This window comes from Bemisia tabaci, chromosome 1, assembly GCF_918797505.1.
Source record: "Bemisia tabaci chromosome 1, PGI_BMITA_v3".
NCBI classification, from domain to species: Eukaryota; Metazoa; Arthropoda; class Insecta; order Hemiptera; family Aleyrodidae; genus Bemisia; species Bemisia tabaci.
The window spans coordinates 34,920,514-34,942,241 of record NC_092793.1 but is presented as its reverse complement, the minus strand read 5'-3'; the positions used below and the strand labels follow the sequence as shown (position 1 = coordinate 34,942,241).

At 39.8% G+C, this 21,728-nt stretch overlaps 1 protein-coding gene across 5 annotated transcripts in view; it reads right to left on the bottom strand.

The window, feature by feature from the left end:
* Window positions 1-21,728, bottom strand: part of Nf1 (neurofibromin 1) — a 291,489-nt gene that overhangs the window by 145,857 nt on the left and 123,904 nt on the right. For all 5 annotated transcript variants that reach the window (XM_072300264.1, XM_072300271.1, XM_072300269.1 and 2 more), the window contains 4 exons: window positions 20,454-20,855; window positions 18,623-18,865; window positions 6,259-6,444; window positions 4,727-4,849 (listed from right to left, as the gene is read on the bottom strand). In XM_072300264.1, the coding sequence (XP_072156365.1) occupies window positions 4,727-4,849; window positions 6,259-6,444; window positions 18,623-18,865; window positions 20,454-20,855 (954 nt within the window). The remainder of the gene's footprint in view (window positions 1-4,726; window positions 4,850-6,258; window positions 6,445-18,622; window positions 18,866-20,453; window positions 20,856-21,728) is intronic.

Genomic DNA, 21,728 nt, shown 5'->3' with positions numbered 1-21,728 from the left:
CCATTTTGAACTTTAACCGGCCGCCATTTTGTCAAAAATCAACATTTTGACATGCGGTTTGCGCCAAAACTTTTCTTCTTTATTGTCTTTCGAAGAGGTATCACAAAAAAGGGATTGCCATTTGAAAAAAAAAAGTTAGCCCCTGCTCCCCTTAAGGGGGGCCGCCCCCCAAAAGAGCTTGATGCAAAAACGGCTTTTTTGGCCCCCCCCCCTCTGGAATTTCTTCAGACTTTGTCTATTGATTACTCATACTTGAGCGCTTCTTTTCTCAAATTTTCAGACCCCCAAAAAATTTTGGGGGGAGCTAGGGGGGCGGGGGTGGAAGTCAAAACCTGTTAACCTCGATATCTCTCGAACGAAGAAAGATATCGAGGTCCGGTTTGGACGAAAAATCGTCTAAAATTGCATACTTTAAGATTCTAAAGGTCGCAATCCCAATATCACATTTTTAAGTCAACATATGTGCTTTTTTCCAGTTTTTAGGTCTAGAAAATTTCTTTTAAACGAAAAATTTACAAAGATCTCAATTTTTTATTTGAACCAAAGCCAGTTCTTTTACATTGTTTGTCTTTTTCCGCATCCAACGAGTGGTCCATTAAGATGAGGAACCGAACGGTTCCGGAGTTATGATCGATTGAAGTTTCCGCTCAACGCGCGCCGACCGATTTTCGCGCGCAAAAAAGTCGAATTTGACTGTTATTAAATCAGATTGACTGTTCAAACTGAGCGGAATGCATTATTAGGGACTCTTGAGGGTCGCTGAGTTCAGAAATTACAGATACTTCCGAAAAATTCACGTTTTTAAAATTACAGCTCTGTAGCGCTATTTTAGAGGCCCACTGAGCGCCGACCGGCCGCTCAGTGGTCCGGTACGGAGCTGTAATTTTAAAAACGTGAATTTTTAGGAAGTATCTGTAATTTCTGAACTCAGCGGTAACGTTGCATGGTGGCAACGATCATGGTGTCAACAAACCAAAAATCTGATCATGGAGTCAACGATTGTTGACGTCGTGATCAGGCAGTAAAACGCAAAAATGGGCCCTGAGCATGGTGTCAACGATCACGGTGTCAACAAACAGAAAAATATCTTCCTTGTGAGTAAAATTAAAATATTAAGTGTACAGGAGAGGTCTGGGTCACGTATAGTTGGATTAGGTTAGTTTAGGTCAGGTAAGGTTAGGTTAGGTTAGGTTAGGTTAGGTTAGGTTGGGTTAGGTTAGGTTAGGTTAGGTTAGGTTAGGTTAGGTTAGGTTAGAGTGAATAACACAAGAAAAACAAGACTTGAGATTTAAAAGGTGTTATTGAGGCAAGTTTTAAGTTTCGTTGACGTCGTGATCGTTGACACCGTGATCATTTTTCATGAGGGTCAGAATTTTTTATTTTTGGATGATCATGGTGTCAACAAAAACTTAGAAAAACTGTTTGTTGACACCATGATCGTTGACACCATGCTACGTAATCAACTCAGCGACCCTCAAGAGTCCCTAATAATGCATTTCGCTCAGTTTGAACAGTCAATCTGATTTAATAACAGTCAAATTCGACTTTTTTGCGCGCGAAAATCGGTCGGCGCGCGTTGAGCGGAAACTTCAATCGATCATAACTCCGGAACCGTTTGGTTCCCCAGCTTAATGGACCACTCGTTGGATGCGAAAAAAGACGAACAATAAAAAATTGAGATCTTTGTAAATTTTCCGTTTAAAAGAAATTTTCTAGACCTAAATACTGGAAAAAAGCACATACAGGGTTATTCAAAAGTTACGCACCACTGGCCATAACTTTAGCTCTAATTATGATATCGATTTGCGGTTTGTGGCGTCCTTCCTCATATCGAGGGGGAAACTTTTTGAGGTACTTTTCAGTTCTCCACCCCCCCCCCAGGGGGAGGGGGGGGCGGGGGGCAACTCAAAAATTTCAAATGGCAACACCCATCATGTGATACATCGTTAGAAAGAGCATGAAAAAAGAAAATTTTTGGCGCAAACCGGAAGTCGATCTGACCCCCCTGTCAAAAGTTGGGGGGTCCAAAGGTTATTTAGGGGGTCCGTACCTTCATTTTTTAGAGTAGCTTCGGCAGCTCTTGGACATACCGTTTCTCTTTTCAAAGAGTCCTCGAATACTCCAAGTCTGAGACCGAAATCTTCATATTGCCCCCGGGCCACCACAGCCTCCCCGTAGGGGGGGATGGGCCTGTTACAATGAAACATTGCTTTAAAATGCGAAAAGTCACAGAAGAGCTTCAAACTTAGCATCAAATCCGAGTGGAACTTCTTGCCAATGTTAACGCAAACGCAGCCTGCGACTTTAAAGTGAGTTTTCAAAACTCTTAGCCCCCTGCCCCCCCTCATTTTTGGTTGCAGAGCGGGTAAAAACCGGGAAATTCACTACAAATAATGCCCGAAACTAATGTCCAACTTGAGGAGGACCCTTGAAACGTTGCGATCAGTCGGAGCATTGAAATACAAGGACTGCCACCCCCTTAAAGAACGGAAACATCCAAAACACCCCCGCTACCCCCCTCATTTTTCGTTGCGGAGCGGGTAAAAACCGGGAAATTCGCCAGAAATGATGCCCCGGTTCTTACCCGCTCCGCAACGAAAACAGAGGGGGGCAGCGGCGGTTTTACGGATGTTTCCGTCCTTAAAGTGGGCGGCAGTTCCTGTGTTGCAGTTCTCCGACTGAGCGCAACGTTTCAAGGGTTCTCGTCAAGTTCTACAGAGGTTTCGGGCATCATTTCTGGCGATTTTCCCGGTTTTTACCCGCTCCGCAACGAAAAATGAGGGGGGTAGCGGGGGTGTTTTGGATGTTTCCGTTCTTTAAGGGGGTGGCAGTCCTTGTATTTCAATGCTCCGACTGATCGCAACGTTTCAAGGGTCCTCCTCAAGTTGGACATTAGTTTCGGGCATTATTTGTAGTGAATTTCCCGGTTTTTACCCGCTCTGCAACCAAAAATGAGGGGGGGCAGGGGGCTAAGAGTTTTGAAAACTCACTTTAAAGTCGCAGGCTGCGTTTGCGTTAACATTGGCAAGAAGTTCCACTCGGATTTGATGCTAAGTTTGAAGCTCTTCTGTGACTTTTCGCATTTTAAAGCAATGTTTCATTGTAACAGGCCCAATCCCCCCCTACGGGGGGCTGTGGTGGCCCGGGGGCAATATGAAGATTTCGGTCTCAGACTTGGAGTATTCGAGGACTCTTTGAAAAGAGAAACGGTATGTCCAAGAGCCGCCGAAGCTACTCTAAAAAATGAAGGTACGGACCCCCTAAATAACCTTTGGACCCCCCTAACTTTTGACAGGGGGGTCAGATCGACTTCCGGTTTGCGCCAAAAATTTTCTTTTTTCATGCTCTTTCTAACGATGTATCACATGATGGGGGTTGCCATTTGAAATTTTTGAGTTGCCCCCCGCCCCCCTCCCCCTGGGAGGGTGAAGAACTGAAAAGTACCTCAAAAAGTTTCCCCCTCGATATGAGGAAGGACGCCACAAACCGCAAATCGATATCATAATTAGAACTAAAGTTATGGCCAGTGGTGCGTAACTTTTGAATAACCCTGTATGTTGACTTAAAAATGTGATATCGGGATTTCGACCGTTAGAATCTTAAAGTATGCAATTTTAGACGATTTTTCGTCAAAACCGGACCTCGATATCTTTCTTCGTTCAAGAGATATCGAGGTTCACAGGTTTTGACTTCCACCCCCCCCCCTAACTCCCCCCCAAAATTTTTTGGGGGTCTGAAAATTTGGGAAAAGAAGCTTTCAAGTATGAGTAATCAATAGACAAAGTCTGAAGAAATTCCAGAGGGGGGGGGGGCGAAAAAAGCCGTTTTTGCATCAAGCTCTTTTGGGGAGACCAAAAAGTTGCTACTTTAGACCGAGGAACATTGCCACAGTTTCAAACTTCTATCTCAAGCAGGAAAAAAGTTACAGGGGTGGTGGGTAACTTTTGGATAACCCTGTATAGTAAAAAATTTCAAGATAATATTCTTTCCTGGAAATTTGCTTTCTTGGGTGTCCATAAGTCACCTGAAAAGTAAAAAAGAAGGTTCTCAATTACTTGGAGGAGAGGGGGAGGGGGCACAGTAACTGTGAGAACGCATTGAAACACGCCAATGGATCCTTGTGCTCTTGCGATGTCTGGGCGCCCCCCCTCCCCCTTTAACCTTAAATAATTAAGAACCTCCTATATACTTTTCAGGTGACTTTTGGGGCATCCAAAGAGTGAATTTCAGGGGCAAAACATTTTCTGGAAAATTTATTTGAAGATATTCCAGCTGGAGATTAATTTTGTAAGTAACTTGGAATCACCCCATGTTTTGACCAATATGTCTACAACTAAATTTTCGGTGGGATTATACCTAGTAGAGGTGTGAAAGACTAACAGATCCTTACATATTGAATGAATATTTTTTTTTATTTTTTGGAAATTTTACCCCTAAAAAACCAAAATTTTGACTTTGCAAAAAATTCTGTTGTGCTGCAATTTTTTGGACATTTTTTCCGAGTCCAGCAGTACAAAACCCATAGGAATCTAAAAGGACTCCTCGTAATATGACACGACCAAAAAAATGCGAGGGCATGCATTCTTTCTTTATCTGCAGGGAACAGTTTGGGGTGAAGATTATTATTATATTCATAAACATTTCAATTGATGTCAATAGAAAAATGATCCGATTCAGATGGCAGTGACAGATATAGTTCAAGTTATATTAAAAAGCACATAATTACCTAAATCTATTGTCAGATGAGGTATGTGTAAAGTCAAACACTAGTTCAAAAGGCGATTCCCAGTAGGGCTTCAAAGTTAGGTACACATGAAAAACCAAGAATTCTCCATTTGTTTCACCAATTCTGTGGAGTGAAAGGACAATTAATCCACAACGTAAGGCATTGAAGAAAACTAGAGAAGATTGAGCGCAATTATTGTTAAAAATAGTTGATTAATACATTGTACATATTCATGCGTATTTTTGCAGCATCACCATTGATATGCTTTTTTTCATTTTCTGAGCAAAAATGGACTTTGAACACCTAACATGCAAAGGTTAGGATGTGTGCGAAGTAAAAGGACAATTAATCCACAAAGTAGGGCATTGAAGAAAGCTAGAGAAGATTGAGAGCAATTATTGTTAAAAATAGTTCATTGATACATTATACATATTCATAAGTATTTTTACAGCATCACCATTGATATGCACCATTGATATGATTAAAAGTGCGGTTCAAACCTTCCTAAAATATTGTTCTGCAAGAATGCCTTAATGCAACAAAGTTAGCGCGGCAGGGCACTATTTCTTCAACTGCTCATATTTTTAATCATTTAAAAAAACCATTAAAAAATGAACAAATTTACCCATTATAAGATTGCACACATCATTCATTTCAGCCAGGCTAATGAACTCTCCAGAGGGACCTCTCATGCATTATTTCATGATAAAATTCAGAACTTTAGATCCTCCTCTCCCTCATCACGCATCTGTGATGCAGGTCTGAAATTCTTAAAAATTACGTTCTGTCAGCAATAACCCCCCCCCCCCCCTTTATTAAGAACAAGAAAATCCTTTGCCGACAAAACATCTTTTGCAAGTATATTTACCAAATCTTTTGGAACAATTTTAAGAAATCAGCATTTTATTTAATTTTTGCCATTCCCCAACAGTGACAGACTCCCTCTATCCCCTTGTTGCGCATCCAGCACATGACATTGAAACAAGACAATGGGTCAATTGCATTGTTCACAGAATTGTGTTTTGATCCTCGAATCTTGTAAATCAGCTGAAAATAATAAGATCTGTCCAAACAACAACTATCTAAGTACAATATTAACCTACATATAGAGCTTTTGAAAAATTCAGTTTATGATGTCATCCACTGCAGTAGTGACACCCTTGGTTCCTTCCACCTTCCTTTCATTTAAGTGCCACGTTGAGTAACCAGTGCAAACGTTGATTGATAAAAGCGAGGTGGAAGAAACCAAGGGTGACACTACTGATGACGTCATAAACCGCATTTTTCAAAGCGAGATACCTGGATTAATATTGCACATAGAAAGTTGCTGTCAAAACAGACTTTATTATTTTTATCTGATCTACAAGAATCAAGCATCAAAATACAATTCTGTGATTAAGGCATGACCCTTCCTCCTCTTTGAGCATGACTCCATTTAAGGGTGGCTCTCAAACCTTTTGTAGACTGAAATGAGAGGGAAAAAGGATTTTGTGACAATGCACAATATATTTTCTTCAAGTAAAATCACTTACTTGTATCTTCGAGCAACGTAGTAAAAGACAGGGTTTCCAGCTTTGGAGGTCCCGGCCTGATAAAATATATTGAGCGATTTAACCTGTTTGTACTCTTCTTTCTCATGCATATTCCTTTTGACCATCATTTCCTCAAAATTTGATCCAGACATATCAATCGAGCTCCATCTTGAAGGAAATATTAACCTAAAAGTAAAGAGGGGAATAAATGATAAACAATGCATTCAGGTATACCGTATAAACTGACTGAAACATACAGGGTGTCCCAAAAGTCCGTACCCCCCCTCGGAACTTTTGAACGGTTAGAGGTAGAAAAACGAAACTTTGGGAATGTTTCTACCTTAAAGAGGACCATCTTCTAGGGGGGTCAAAATGTTTGTCCCCCCTCAGGGGGAGCGCGGGGGCTCCCAACTTTTTTTTTTCAAATGATAACCCCTATGTTGTGATACACCATTCGAAAGAGCATAAAAAACTAAGAAATTTGGCGCAAATCGCAAATCAATACCTTAATTTTTGACCGAGTTATGATAGGTCAAAGGTCCAATTTGACCTATTTTCAAAAAATCATAACCCCGGTTCAAATTATCGTAAAAGAAAAAATAAAACGGGCAAATTTACCAAATTGTAAGCATTTTTAAGTAAGAATCACAGAAATTACATCAAACTAATTTTAAGGGGGGCTTCGGACCCCTAATACGTCATTTTAAAGGTCATACGATTTTCTCGCGAAATGAGCCAATTTCCCCTTACTTTTCCTCAACGTCATTTTAGTAAGTTCAGAATTTGTTCAACATTGCGATTTCAAGTCCCCAAAGGAGGGGTTACGATTTGGGCCAAAATCGGCCCCTCCGCGGAATTGGATGATTTTTGGATATTTGGCAGTTGACGGTGCATTTACGATGGAAATAATCGAGTTTAGCCGATACTCACGTTTTTTGGCTGCGAAACAGGGGCCTAAACATGGCTCCGTGGCCGAAAATAAATGAATTTTCGCGTTTTTCACGGTCCTACCTCAGATTTCGACCTGGGCCCAAAGGCGACGGGTGATGACCTTGGAATATGATGTCTGGGACACCTAGCCACGTAACATACTTAAATATGATCAACCGTCGCCTTTGGGCCCAACCTCAAAATCGAACTTTTCCAACTTTTTAGCCCAAAATAGCTGAAAATCCATGTTTTCCGCGGTTCTACCTCAGATTTCGACCTGGGCCCAAAGGCAACGGTTGATGAGCTTCGAATATTGTGTCTGGGACACCTTGACACGTGACATACTTGAATATGATCAACCGCCACCTTTGGGCCCAACCTCAAAATCGAACTTTTCCAACTTTTTAGCCCGAAATATCTGAAAATCTATGTTTTCCGCGGTTCTACCTCAGATTTCGACCTGGGCCCAAAGGCAACGGTTGATGAGCTTCGAATATTGTGTCTGGGACACCTTGACACGTGACATACTTGAATATGATCAACCGCCACCTTTGGGCCCAACCTCAAAATCGAACTTTTCCAACTTTTTAGCCCGAAATATCTGAAAATCTATGTTTTCCGCGGTTCTTCCTCAGATTTCGACCTGGGCCCAAAGGGGACGGTTGATGAGCTTCGAATATTGTGTCTGGGACACCTAGACACGTAACATACTTAAATATGATCATCCGTCGCCTTTCGGCCCAACCTCAAAATCGAACTTCTCCAACTTTTTAGTCCGAAATAGTTGAAAAGTACTGTTTGTGCAACGTTCTATTCAGGTTCTGGTCTGAACCCAGAACTTGCCTTCGAATACAGAGAATGGATTCATATCTTCTTGGTTTATTGTCTGTCACAAGTCACTTGAATGACTGCGAAAACGGAGTTTTGTACTATTTTACGTATAGGTTAAATTGTCAGCTCCAGATTCCTTGATCGCTTGCTTGAGCTCTCCAGTGCTTGGTAATGTTACCGTTATGAAAAGCTCCCTGTAATTAAACAGCATACATGCTTGTATTTGATGACTATCTCAGGTGAGAGATATCTGATTATAGGAACTTCACGATAGGGTTTTTTTGACTGAATGCAGTTTTCACCAAATGTAACTCCACAGTGCTTATCATGACCTCAGGAAGTCAGAGAAGTTTGCTTTGTTGGAGAAGTTCGATTTTGAAGTTGGGCTCAAAGGCGACGGTTGATCATATTCAAGTATGTTACGTGTCTAGGTGTCCCAGACACCATATTCGAAGCTCATCAACCGTCGCACAGTGGGGAAAACGACCAATCTAGCCGCTCAAAAGTCGTAATTTCAAGTGTTTGGTAGAAAGCTACCAGAGGCTGCATTTCATTCTCAGATATCCACTGACACCAAATCAGTGATTAAATTCACCAGAATCTTATTTGTTATCAAAAAATTGATGATGAACCGTGAGCGTAAACAGTTAAGACTGGAAGCCCAGATGGAAGACGCACCAAATGCGTTCCGTACTGATGGTGTTCACGCAACAGGTTATGCAATTGATGGTTTTCCAGCATGGCAGAGCCCCTGAGAAGTAAATCAAATCATTTATTTTATTTCCTCATCATTTTTTCTTATATTTTCTATTTCTTTAACACCTGCTGTGAAAAATCTGTGTTTTTAAACTTCAGAGGATTGGAATGTATCAAATACCGGCGAATACCAATATCAGACTTGTACTAGGTGACGCAGAATTTCATGTAGTTTCATTATCTGTAGAGATATCTTGCGGTTTTTTGCGGTTCAGAGAGATAAACGAAGATTAATGGCCCGGCGTCGAGGCGTTTGTGATGCACTAGGCGCGGCGCACATTGGTTCCAGAGCCAGATCTAGGCGGCATTAATTAGAGTATCACCTTTGTTGGCATGCAATACATGTTTTTATACGTTTTTTGGGTCGCTGATCACGAATCTGAAGTCAGTTTTACTCCATCGTTAACTAAAACATGGTAAATTTGCGAAAAATATCAAATTCACGCTCAAATACCGGAATAATTATTTTACAATTTGGCTTGGAGCTTGAGCTATAATACATGTGACTAATTTAACGATTAATCATCCAAAACGACCAACGATTTTACTATTCTTCATTTTTGGATGGTTATTTGAGAAGGGAGGGAGGGGGGGTTGCCACGTTGAATAACTGAACGAAGTATACCTGCATGCAATTAATACGATCTATTTTCGGAATCTACTTCCATAATTTTGAGGTATAAGAAATGGCAGGATGAAAATAAAGTAAAAAGCGTCCTAATAATACTATTGGACAGGGAGAAAAGGCATTGAACGTGTCGGACACTGGTCCGTTGTTTTTTTAAATTAAAGAGGTTGTCATGTATTTTTTTTTTTTTTCCTTTTTTCTTTTTTTGAAGTACCTACGAATAATCAAGAAGAGCAAGAGTCAGTTTTCGTCCGAAATTCAAGAAATATATTCAAATTCAAAATTCATGTGTATTAAAATGTACAACAACTAAATCTCATATAAATTTCATGAATAATTAACATCATGAACACATTTAGCAATCAAAATAAGAGTCACAAAAAATTACATTGAAAGAAAAATTTCACTGGCTACGAGAGGAGGTGAATATTCTTGCGGGTAATTATCACATTTTATAGATTCAGACAATGGTATGCCAAAAAAAGTAGGTAAAAGTCGCAGCTTTTGTGATTTAGTCGCAGCTTTGTTGCATTTATATTTTTTTCTTTTATTCCTTTTCATTGTTATAATTATTGTTTAAGTTATTCTTAAATTATTATTATTTGTTGTTTATTGTTATTCGTTGTTTATAAAATTATTTAGTTATAATGCTATAATTTCTATCTTTTCTTTCTTTTTTCTCCATTAATTTTTAGATTCTTCTTTATTTCTTTTTTCCTCTTCTTTTCTCATGCTGTTTCAGTGTTTGATTTCATTGTCTTTTCACAATTCAAAAAGTATCTTCGTATTAAAAAAACGCCTGTATCGATGAAAATAAATGTTATTGTCTTGTAAACTGAATAGACCCACTAATTTTTAATTTCACATTTTTACTGTACGTAACATTCAATTTTTCAGTGTACAATGCCATTAAGTGATGTTATAATTGATTAGATTGTTTTGAAAGAAGTGTAACGCAACGCAGAAAATCAGATAATTAAGAAAATTCACGTAAAGTGAACCAAAAGTAGGTGTAAAAAGATGGTCCACCAAGCTCTTTGGATTGGGCCATTGTGCGGCGAAAATATAGCCCAAGGGGGGTTGACAAAATATTTTCTTGCCTCAATTTGGGTCCCCCTATCCTTTGGCTACATTTTTAACCCAAGAAACACGAATAAAAATCAAAAGCGTTGACAAAGGGACTTTTGAGCGGCTAGATTGGCGTTTTTCCCCACTGTGCGTCGCCTTTGGGCCCAGGTCGAAATCTGAGGTAGAACCGCGGAAAACATAGATTTTCAGATATTTTGGGCTAAAAAGTTGGAAAAGTTCGATTTTGAGGTTGGACCCAAAGGTGGCGGTTGATCATATTCAAGTATGTTACGTGTCTAGGTGTCCCAGACACCATATTCGAAGCTCCTCAACCGTCCCCTTTGGGCCCAGGTCGAAATCTGAGGTAGAACCGCGGAAAACATGGATTTTCAGCTATTTTGGGCTAAAAAGTTGGAAAAGTTCGATTTTGAGGTTGGGCCTAAAGGTGACGGTTGATCAAATTCAAGTATGTTACGTGTATAGGTGTCCCAGACACCATATTCGAAGCTCATAACCCGTCGCTTTTGGGCCCAGGTCGAAATTTGAGGTATGACCGCGAAAAACGCGAAATTTCAGCTATTTTCAACCACGGAGCCATGTTAAGGCCCCTGTTTCGCAGCCAAAAAACGTGAGTATCGGCGAAACTCGATGATTTCCATCATAAATGCACCGTCAACTGCCCCCTTATAAACACATTCCACTTTCCCTAGGGAACGATATAATTCCACATGACACAACTGCCAAATATCTCGGACTTCACCTGGATTCCAGGCTCAGGTGGGGCACCCATATTAAAAAGAAAGTAGCCCAGCTACGTTTAAAGTTCTCTAATATGCAGTGGCTCGTCGGACGAAAGTCACGGTTACCTTTAAATATCAAGTTACTCCTCTACAAGTCAATGTTGAGGCCTGTTTGGAGCTATGGCTGCCAATTGTGGGGTTGTGCAGCCAAAACAAATTTAGATAAGATAGAAGTAATACAAATGAAAATTCTGAGAAGCATAGCTAAAGCTCGTTGGTACGAGAGGAATGTCGATATCCGGGCAGACCTCGACATTGATTCTGTGGAGGACTACATCACCAAGATGTACACCGCATATGAGAGCAGGTTGCATCGGCACCCCAACCCTGAAGCGCTCGCGCTCTTGGAATGGGACCGATGCCTCCGCCGATTAAAACGTCGCAAGCCCCATGAGCTTGGAATCCAGGGGTTCTCAAAATTCTCATAATATTAATCATCGTGCCTCTCTACGCTCTTAGGACGTGATCGGAGGTTCTTGGCCTTTGACCGAGTCCGGTCGCCAAAATCCAACAATTAAAACAAAAAGACATTTTTAATTTGAATTAATTGTGCCTTATTAGCTTCTCAATGCATTAGAGATAGTATGTACTTTATAATTTGTAGTATTAGTAGTTAAGTATTAAACTTAATAGTTAAATTAAGCTTTTAAAAGACAAAAATTTTGTCTAAAAGTGTTAAATTGTGCAGTATAATATTATGTGCAAATAAAAAAAAAAAAAAAAAAAAAAAAAAAAAAAAACCGTCAACTGCCAAATATCCAAAAATCATCTAATTCCGCGGAGGGGCCGATTTTGGCCCAAATCGTAACCCCTCCTTTGGGGACTTGAAATCGCAATGTTGAACAAATTCTGAACTTACTAAAATAACGTTGAGGAAAAGTAAGGGGAAATTGGCTCATTTCGCGAGAAAATCGTATGACCTTTAAAATGACGTATTAGGGGTCCGAAACCCCCCTTAAAATTAGTTTGATGTAATTTCTGTGATTCTTACTTAAAAATGCTTACAATTTGGTAAATTTGCCCGTTTTATTTTTTCTTTTACGATAATTTGAACCGGGGTTATGATTTTTTGAAAATAGGTCAAATTGGACCTTTGACCTATCATAACTCGGTCAAAAATTAAGGTATTGATTTGCGATTTGCGCCAAATTTCTTGGTTTTTCATGCTCTTTCGAATGGTGTATCACAACATAGGGGTTACATTTGAAAAAAAAAAGTTGGGAGCCCCCGCGCTCCCCCTGAGGGGGGACAAACATTTTGACCCCCCTAGAAGATGGTCCTCTTTAAGGTAGAAACATTCCCAAAGTTTCGTTTTTCTACCTCTAACCGTTAAAAAGTTACGAGGGGGGGGGGGGGGGGGGGTTCGGACGTTTGGGACACCCTGAATAATAAAAAAAAGGAGAAACAGATGAAAATTTGCGGTTGTTCACTGATTCAATTATATTGGTTTCTCTTGAGGAATATACACTTTACAGTGATATTTTAATGAATAATTTTTTTTTACAAATTTATGGCAAATCCATGGACAAATATTTTACCCCCCCCCCCCCAAAAAAAAAAAAGTAGGTAACAAAATAAACACCATTCAAAGAGCTAGGAGAGAGAAAAGTATGTTAACAAAATTAAATTATGGGAGACGGATATCTTATCACCAACAAGAAGTAAAGCTGACCAATCTTATCATTCGCAGAAGTGGGAAGTCGGGCTCAGATTTCACTTTCAAGTAAAGTCTTGATAAATTTTTTAGTAGAGGAGTTAGGCAAATGAAAAAAATCAACTCTAGGAGAAATTTCCTCATCAATCCTACTTAAACGCTCCACTATCAATCTGTCTACCCAGTTTTGCAATGAAAGTAGGACATAAAATAATCCACTCATTCTGATAAATCTTATAAAAAAAATTAAAAAATTAAAAAAAAAAGAAAAATAATCATGAATCTTAAAAAATTAGGGAGCGGAACATGAGTTCAGATTGATCACGGCATGTATGAGACTTGTGATGTTTAATATCATTCAATTCAGAAAAAACGTATTAATACCTTGACCGCCATAGTGCACAATTGCTCATGTGGCGTATTGCGACTGTGCTGAATTTCAAAATATGTGAACTTGAAACAAACTTAATAAAGTCATTATTTTCATTATTTCTGAGAAGCAAAATTCTAAGGAACGATCACTGCCGATAAAAATAAGGGGGAGAGGGGGTTAGGATGGGGCAGAATCAACATTGAGAACTCTTGATTCTGATTCATGGCTCAAATATTTTCAGACGTCAGATAGCGGTCAAAGTTTGAAGGTCACATCCTCGAGCGCAAATATCATTCCAAGAATTCATAAGAGAATGGGTCGTCTGTAAGTGCATGATCTTAGAATAATTAATACTGGCACATATGATTCACATGTATGTCTCGTACATACTTATTCAATGCACGTTATTCGTAAAAATAGCACAAAACCAGCGAAACCAAAAAAAATTTTCTCGATTTTCACGAATAATATGTGGCAACACTGCGCCACAGCGGGAGATAAATACATAAGTGGATGAAACATACATAAAATTCCTAGTAATGTAGCCACTACGTATGAAAAATAAGGGTTTTAAAATTTACAGAATGAGCTCGACGAGGAACAGCATTCGAATTCTGAAATACTAGGCTTTCTGTGAATTCAGGCAATAAAATATGGCAACAGCGGCTTTTTTTGGGGGAGGGGGGGGCTTTGAATCAAAATGAGTTCTTAGAGGAAGGTTTGGACCACCCACGTCCATGTTCTGCCCAAAAAGTTTAATTCTGGTGTAAGATGAGTCGCCTTTTTAAGCCATTTGAAATATTGATGAAAGACAAGAAAATTCTGAAAAGTTTTTTTAGTGGCCTGGTTACACGATCAAATTCCCGTCAAATTCCGATCAAAATGACGACCAAGATGGCGGTCGATAGTTATCTAGATTGATGAGTTAAATTAATTAAAACAGCGTGTTGATTGAAATAAGCATGAAATTAGCTTGGTTGTGTGGAAATCAGATGAAGCATGAGCCCCACAGCTTCATCATCTACCATCAAGTTTTTGCAGGCCGCAGAAATTTGATGGTAGATGGTGCGCACCAGTCACCATTTGATCGGAAATTGATGGAAATTTGAGCATGTAACCAGCGCATAACTATGAGCAGAAAGTTTGACATCAACGGAAATTGACAAAAGTGACTCTCTTACATCCCTAATGAACATACTTGAAGGACTTTTTGGTCCTCTGAAGAGATCGTTATGAAACAGCGCGTCGAATGCCGAAAAACCCGCATTTTTCGCCAAAATTGGCCTTCAGACCCAACTTTAGGCCAGTGGAGGACCCCGAAAGAGACCGGAAATGACCAAACCATGATGCATTCCATAAAATATAGACCTTCAATGACCAAAAAATTGTCAAGTTGAGGAATTTTAGGGTGGGCCCATAAAAGGTCCTTAACAGTACCCCCTCCTTTAAAAAATAAATATCATTTCAGAGAATACAAACAAAAAAGAGACGAGAGACGACATCCACTAAGGCTGGGCCTTTTGTTAGGTGAAGTCTGCTTTTTAAAATCGAACATACAAAAATTTTGATTGTATCTCACAGTGAGCTGGGAAACGACGTGCGCCAAGTATTTTTTCCTCTTCTTTTTCTTTTAAGGTAGATTTTGAAGAAATATCTACCTATTGCAGACGGTACGACCTCGTAATTTTCGGGAATTTTTGCTCAAAGAGCATCGATCCTGAAGCCCTGAGTTGAAAAATGAAGGTCATAAAAAAAGTACGATGTACAGGGTTATCCAAAAGTCACCTACCACCCCTGTAACTTTTTTCCTAATTGAGATGGAAGTTTGAAACTTTGGCAATGTTCCTTGGTTTAAGGTAGCAACTTTTTGGTCCCCCCAAAATTTTGGGGGGTCGGCCCCCCCCCCCCCTAAGGGAGACTGATGCTAACTTATTTTTTCAAATAGCAACCCCCCTTTTGTGATAACTCATTCGAAAGATACTAAAAAAGAAAAATTTGGCGCAAACCGCAGGTCGAAATGTTGATTTTTGACAAAATGGCGGCCGGTCAACATTAAAAATGGCGGAAATTTGGCATCTCCGTTTTTTATCGGTGGATTGGTCTGAAAGTGAGAATCCTAGGGTTTTTCGGGACGAGGAAAACAATTCTGGCATTAGTTTTCCAGAAATGTCAGTCCTTTTCAAAATGGCGGCGGTTAAAATGGCGGATTAGAGCGGGAAGTGGATAGTTAGGCTGCTTGTCGTCGGATTTGTATGAGACTTGGTATCCGGGGGTATTTCGGCACGAGAAAAACGAATCTTCTATTGGATTTTTTAAATTTTTAACAACTTTAAAATGGCGGCGAAAAAATGACGGAAAATCCTTATTTTACCGATGGATTTGCACAAAAGTCAATACTCTGGTGGTTTTTGGCTCGAAAAAAATTAATCTTCCATTAGATTTTTGAAACACTGAATATTATCAAAATGGTGGCGGAAAAATAACGGAAAATCCGTATCCACCATCGCCATTCGCATTTTTCCCGCCATTTTAAAGTTTTTCGAACTTTCAAAAATCCAATAGAAGATTCGTTTTTCTCGTGCCGAAATACCCCCGGATACCAAGTCTCATACAAATCCGACGACAAGCAGCCTAAATATCCACTTCCCGCTCTAAGCCGCCATTTTAACCGCCGCCATTTTGAAAAGGACTGACATTTCTGGAAAACTAATGCCAGAATCGTTTTCCTCGTCCCGAAAAACCCTAGGATTCTCAGTTTCAGACCAATCCACCGATAAAAAACGGAGATGCCAAATTTCCGCCATTTTTAATGTTGACCAGCCGCCATTTTGTCAAAAATCAACATTTCGACCTGCGGTTTGCGCCAAATTTTTCTTTTTTTGGTATCTTTCGAATGAGTTATCACAAAAGGGGGGTTGCCATCTGAAAAAAATAAGTTAGCACTAGTCCCCCTTAGGGTGGGGGGCCGACCCCCCAAAATTTAGGGGGGACCAAGAAGTTGCTATCTTAAACCGAGGAACATTCCCAAAGTTTCAAACTTCTATCTCAATTAGGAAAAAAGTTACAGGGGTGGTAGCTGACTTTTGGATAACCCTGTATGTTTATATATACAGGGTGATCCAGACCACCCGTCCAATATCTTTTTCTCGAAAACGGCGGAGAATTAAGCTTCGGTACAAAAACATTCATGGGGTGAAACGACCCCAAAGAATCGAATGAAAATATTTTCAGCCCCTCAAAATGGCCCCTTGCGGGGATTTTGGGGGGGAGCCCCCCCCCCCCCGTTTCTCGCGATTTTCAAATAGGATGGGTATGTTTTGACTTTGGATTCGGAATCAACGGCAAAAAATAAGAACATTTTTCCTTTGCACTTTTTCCTTAAATCCCCATTTTTTGGAGTTATGGGTCATTTTTGGGGCAATTTCCAGATCGATGCTGTAAGCGGCCAAATTATCCAAATTTCAAAATCTAAAAATCTCCTGAGAGGAAAAGTCCATACCTTTTTATTGATGTGCCATATGACCCCTGTTGCTCCAAAATTTTGGGGGCCACGACCCCCCCCCCCCCCAAAAAAAATTTTGGGGCTTCGTAGGGCTGTAAGTCGAAAACTTCAAATGGCAAGGGTATGTTGGGGTATGGACTTCAGATCTGGATTCTACGCGAAAAGTTACGTAGAATTGATGAGGCGCATGGCCTGTTTGCTCCAAATTACTGAAGAACCCCATTTCCCCATAAGAAGCCAAGTATTTTTGGAGAAAATGAGGGGCAAAAAAATTTGAGCAAACAGGCCATGCGCCATATCAATTCTACGTAACTTTCCGCGCAAAATCCAAATCTGAAGTCAAAACATACCCTTGCCGTTTTAAATTTTTTAACTTATGGCCCTCCAAAGCCCCAAAATTTTTGGGGCGTCGGGGCCCCCAAAATTTTGGAGCAACAGGGGTCATATGGCACATCAATAAAAAGGTATGGACTTCTCCTCTCAAGAGATTTTAAGATTTTGAAATTTGGATAATTTGGCCGCTTACAGCATCGATTTGGAAATTGCCCCAAAAATGACCCATAACTCCAAAAAGTGGGGGTTTAGGGAAAAAGTGCTAAGAACAAAATGTTCTTATTTCTTGCCGTAGATTTCGAATCCAAAGTCAAAACATACCCATCCTAGTTGAAAATCGCGAGAAACGGGGGGGGGGGGGGCTGGGGCTCCCCCCAAAACCTCCCCAAGGGGCCATTTTGAGGGGCTTCGATTCTTTGGGGTCGTTTTACCCCATGAATGTTTTTGTCCCGAAGCTTAATTCTCCGCCGTTTTCGAGAAAAAGATAGTGGACGGGTGGTCTGGTTCACCCTGTACATATATTTATAACTGGGATCTAACGAAACTTTGCGACCGTTTTTTTCGGAAGTATCGATACGATCAAAACGAAACGAAGCATGGTTCATCACTGCTATGAGGTCTACATCAAGTTTCTTTTTTCGTGAAAATCGGCCCATCCCTTAGTTCAGTAACGTCAAGGTCACTGGGTGAAGATTTTTCAAACTCGTCTAATCTTAATCGGTGATACCCCAAAAAACTCGTCTTGTCGTGGCCTTCAAAACAACTTATATTCACCTACCCTCTATAACCACCCCTTATCCAGAAAATCTCAAGTCCAAAGGGGGATGATTTTTCAAACTCGTCCAATCTTAATCAGTGATACCTCAAAAAACTCGTCTCATTGTAGCCTTCAGAACAACCTATATTCACCTGCCCTCTAAAACCACGCCTTATCCGGAAAATCTCAAGTCCAAAGTGGTATGATTTTTCAAACTCATCCGATCTTAGTCGGTGATACCTCAAAAAACTCATCTTGTCGTGGCCTTCAAAACAACCTTTATTCACCCACCCTCTAAAACCGCCCTTTATCCTGAAAAACTCGAGTTCGTGGGGGACTATTTTCCGACCTGTCAGGCTCATTAAGCGCAACTGTTTTCATAGAAACGATTAGTCGAAATCTACCTTTCGCTTCCACTGTGGCTGGAAAGCGTATTTTTCCCTTCATTTTTATTTTAATTACTACGTAATTATTTTTCATAACTTATACATTCATTCTTTACTCATTATGTTCATTTATACATTTTTTTCTATTCTTTTTAAATTAATTTTAATTATTCCTCATTCAGATGATGGCGCCAAATTTTTACGAGGAAAAAAACATAGAGCAAAAGATCTAATATGTCGTACATGCTTCATTGAAATGACTTTCATAATTATGAAGTAAAATGTAAATTAAAACAAATCATTGCAGATGAGAAATAAATTGAGAGATACATTCTGAAATACTAACTGAGACTCTATAGGTTTATGTTCAGGCGGCCCCAGGTAAGCCAGTAATGTTGCCATCTTATCAAACGGTCGACGACCGACAGCTTTGTGGTCCCTGCTACTGGAGAGATAATCTCCTATTCTCTCTTGATGATTCCATAACAGTCTGTGAAGCGCTACGATGTTAGAGTCACTGATAAAAGACATGGAATGAGAGCTTTGCTGATCTTCTGTTTCACAGTCAGAGGCTATTTGAATGAAAAATCTGGGGGAGGAAAAAAAACAACAACATAAAAATAAAGGTTCTTTTACTCTGATCCTTTAAATGTAACTTTCAAGCTCTCTCTTTCTTCCCATTTCTTATTTTCTCTTCTTATTTCTTCTCTTCACCTTTTTTTTCGGGACTGGCTCATTCCAAGCACTGACCATCTGGGAGGTCCCAGGTAGGCGGGTTTGTCTCTTCACTTATGAGCCTCTGAGAGTTATTTCCCGTCTTATAGATAATCATCCACCTGGACCTGCTGGTGTGAGCTCTATTTTTGTAGTTTCTGTAAAGTATTCTATTTCTACACCTTGGACTACAATTTTTAAGTGAATTCTTTGAATCTGGGAGGTACTCAAAATTATAAAAGCTCTGTGTATTTGTCTTTGGCTTCCTCCTTCGAATATCTGGATCCAATACTCACATATAAGCTGCTTGATAACCTTGCGGATACTTTCCTTTTTAAATGAAATTTCTGTCAAGATCCCAAGCAGATCTTTCAGGGCTCAGTGATTAGATTTCATAATATGAAATTTACAAAATACTCAGAAAAGTAGGCCTGTGCTCTACAGATTATTGGGACTTCCCAACAGCCTTGATGTCAAGTGTTAAACTTTTCACGCAAGAATTTTCGTTTAAACCTTCACCTTGAGAATGAGGTCGCAAAGTTCAAGTTTCCTCTTTGTGACTCTCCTAAATTGTATGCTGGTTCTAAGATTAAGTAATTGGTAAAATCTGATGCACTATTGTTACATTTTTAACTGTCTCTGTTGCCAAATTGGTATGTCTTAAGTCTTAATGGGCCTGTTGCAAACTTTTGCTAGAGCAAAAATAAGAGTTGTTTCTTATAGATAATGCCTCAAAAATCACGATGAGCGCAACGGCAAAGTCTGAAATGCACTCACAACTTCACAGTCTGCGTAAGAAATTTGCGGTTTTTTGAGCTTCCCGCTTCAAAAGCGATACTACGGCACAGGTGAACATTTTGTAAGAGGAGTCGTTCCATCGTCGGCAATACTCATCATGGCCGACACCAATCCGCCAAAACACGTGTGATGGGACGAGATAATACCTGAACTGGATTAGACCAGATAACAATCGGCGTGTTTTAACGTTCATGTTTTCCACACCCGAATTGATTGACCTTGAACTCTCCTCGAATTACGCGCGGAACTGCGCGCAAGTGTCGGCCATGATGAATATCGCCGACGATGGAGCGACTCCTCTAACAAAATGTTCACCTGTGCTGCAGTATCGTTTTTGAAGCGGGAAGCTTAAAAAAACGCAAATTTCTTACGCAGATTGTGAAGTTATGAGTGCATTTCAGACTTTGCCGATGCGCTCATCGTGATTTTTGAGGCATTATCTATAAGAAACAACTCTTATTTTTACTCTAGCAAAAGTTTGCAACAGGCCCATTGTCTGTACTCCTTTTGTACGATAAGTTTTACCCCCGCTTATAATAAAAAATTAAAAATGAAAATACTCTAAAGGTGGCTCTGATCTTTGTTCTTTCCTCTCTTCAGCTTTCGTCCTTTAACAGCAAAAGGCTTCGGCCAAACTTGTAATTTACGATTTAAATTCAACTTACCTTCTACCTACTTCAAAATGCTGCCTTAGAAAATCATTGAAATGAATCATATGCTGCTCTTTGCTGAACTCTACATGATTTGCAATGTTTTGAAGAATTTTGGACATTAACATCAATCCACGTTTGACAGGTTGCAGAACAGTCCTGTTAATGATTCCCATTTCTTGTGGAGATACGATGGCAGGATTTATGAACCGCAAGAATAATACAGTACCCACAGCTCCAATATTGTTCTGGGGAGCCTGCGGGAATCTTTTGCTCAGGACTTGATACAAACAATGGCACATACTGCGTAATTGAGGAGGAAATTTGTCAGCAGACAGGACAATAGCATCAAATGTTTTCTGAGTGAGAGCAATTAAATTTGCCCGATTGACCTCTATATTTTCACCAGTTTCTAACCTAAAAAATGAATTAAAATTGAAGTAGAAAAAAAAAGAAGCCAAAAAATTAATCCTCGATAAAATAATCCATTACTGGATATTGCAGGGGGCAATATGATTATTAAAATTCTGAGCAAGTAATATCAATGACCGAAATGAAAAACAACATATTACCATTTGCAATATTGCAGACTTCCTATCATACTTTATTTTTGCTTCAGTCAACGTAATATGAGAACTTCATAAGACTTCGTGAAACTTCCTTGCTTTTTATTCTCTCTTAGAGAAGTCTTTTGTAACTGCCTTTCAACTGCCGCGTTCAAAAAAGCAAATTTTATTCTGAGGCTCAGAACTACCTTCTACACGACAACCTCACGGTTGCAAATTTTACTTGTGTTCTAAACCTCCAATTCGGTGAGTTCCTGTTGGAATGTTTTGAGTTCCCGTTGGACGTTCAGAGTTCCTGATTATTATTTTAGACTACCTCACAAAATGGTTCAAAATAAAGTCCATGCCGTTGATACCATGAGATTTCATTGATCTAATGGTTAAATATAGGCTGATTATAGACGCCGTGCCTGCCACAGTTTTATTGGCTCTTAATACTTGCCAGGCTATAGACACAAACAAAAAAGGCCTCTTGGAAACTCAAACGCTGCGCGCTGAAAATTCCTGCAAGAAAAAAGTTGGTAGCACACAGGGGCGGGCATTTAGTAGTGTTGCTAGTCCATTTAAATGCCGAGAGATGGCGCTGTCCGAGTGGTTCAGCTGAAAAATCCGCCAAATGAATATCAGTCGTTCTCAACCACCACTTTGCCTCTGCAGAACGCATCAAAACCAGTTGAATTGACTGGCTGGACAGGCAATGTGATGATTTAAAAAAACCAGACAG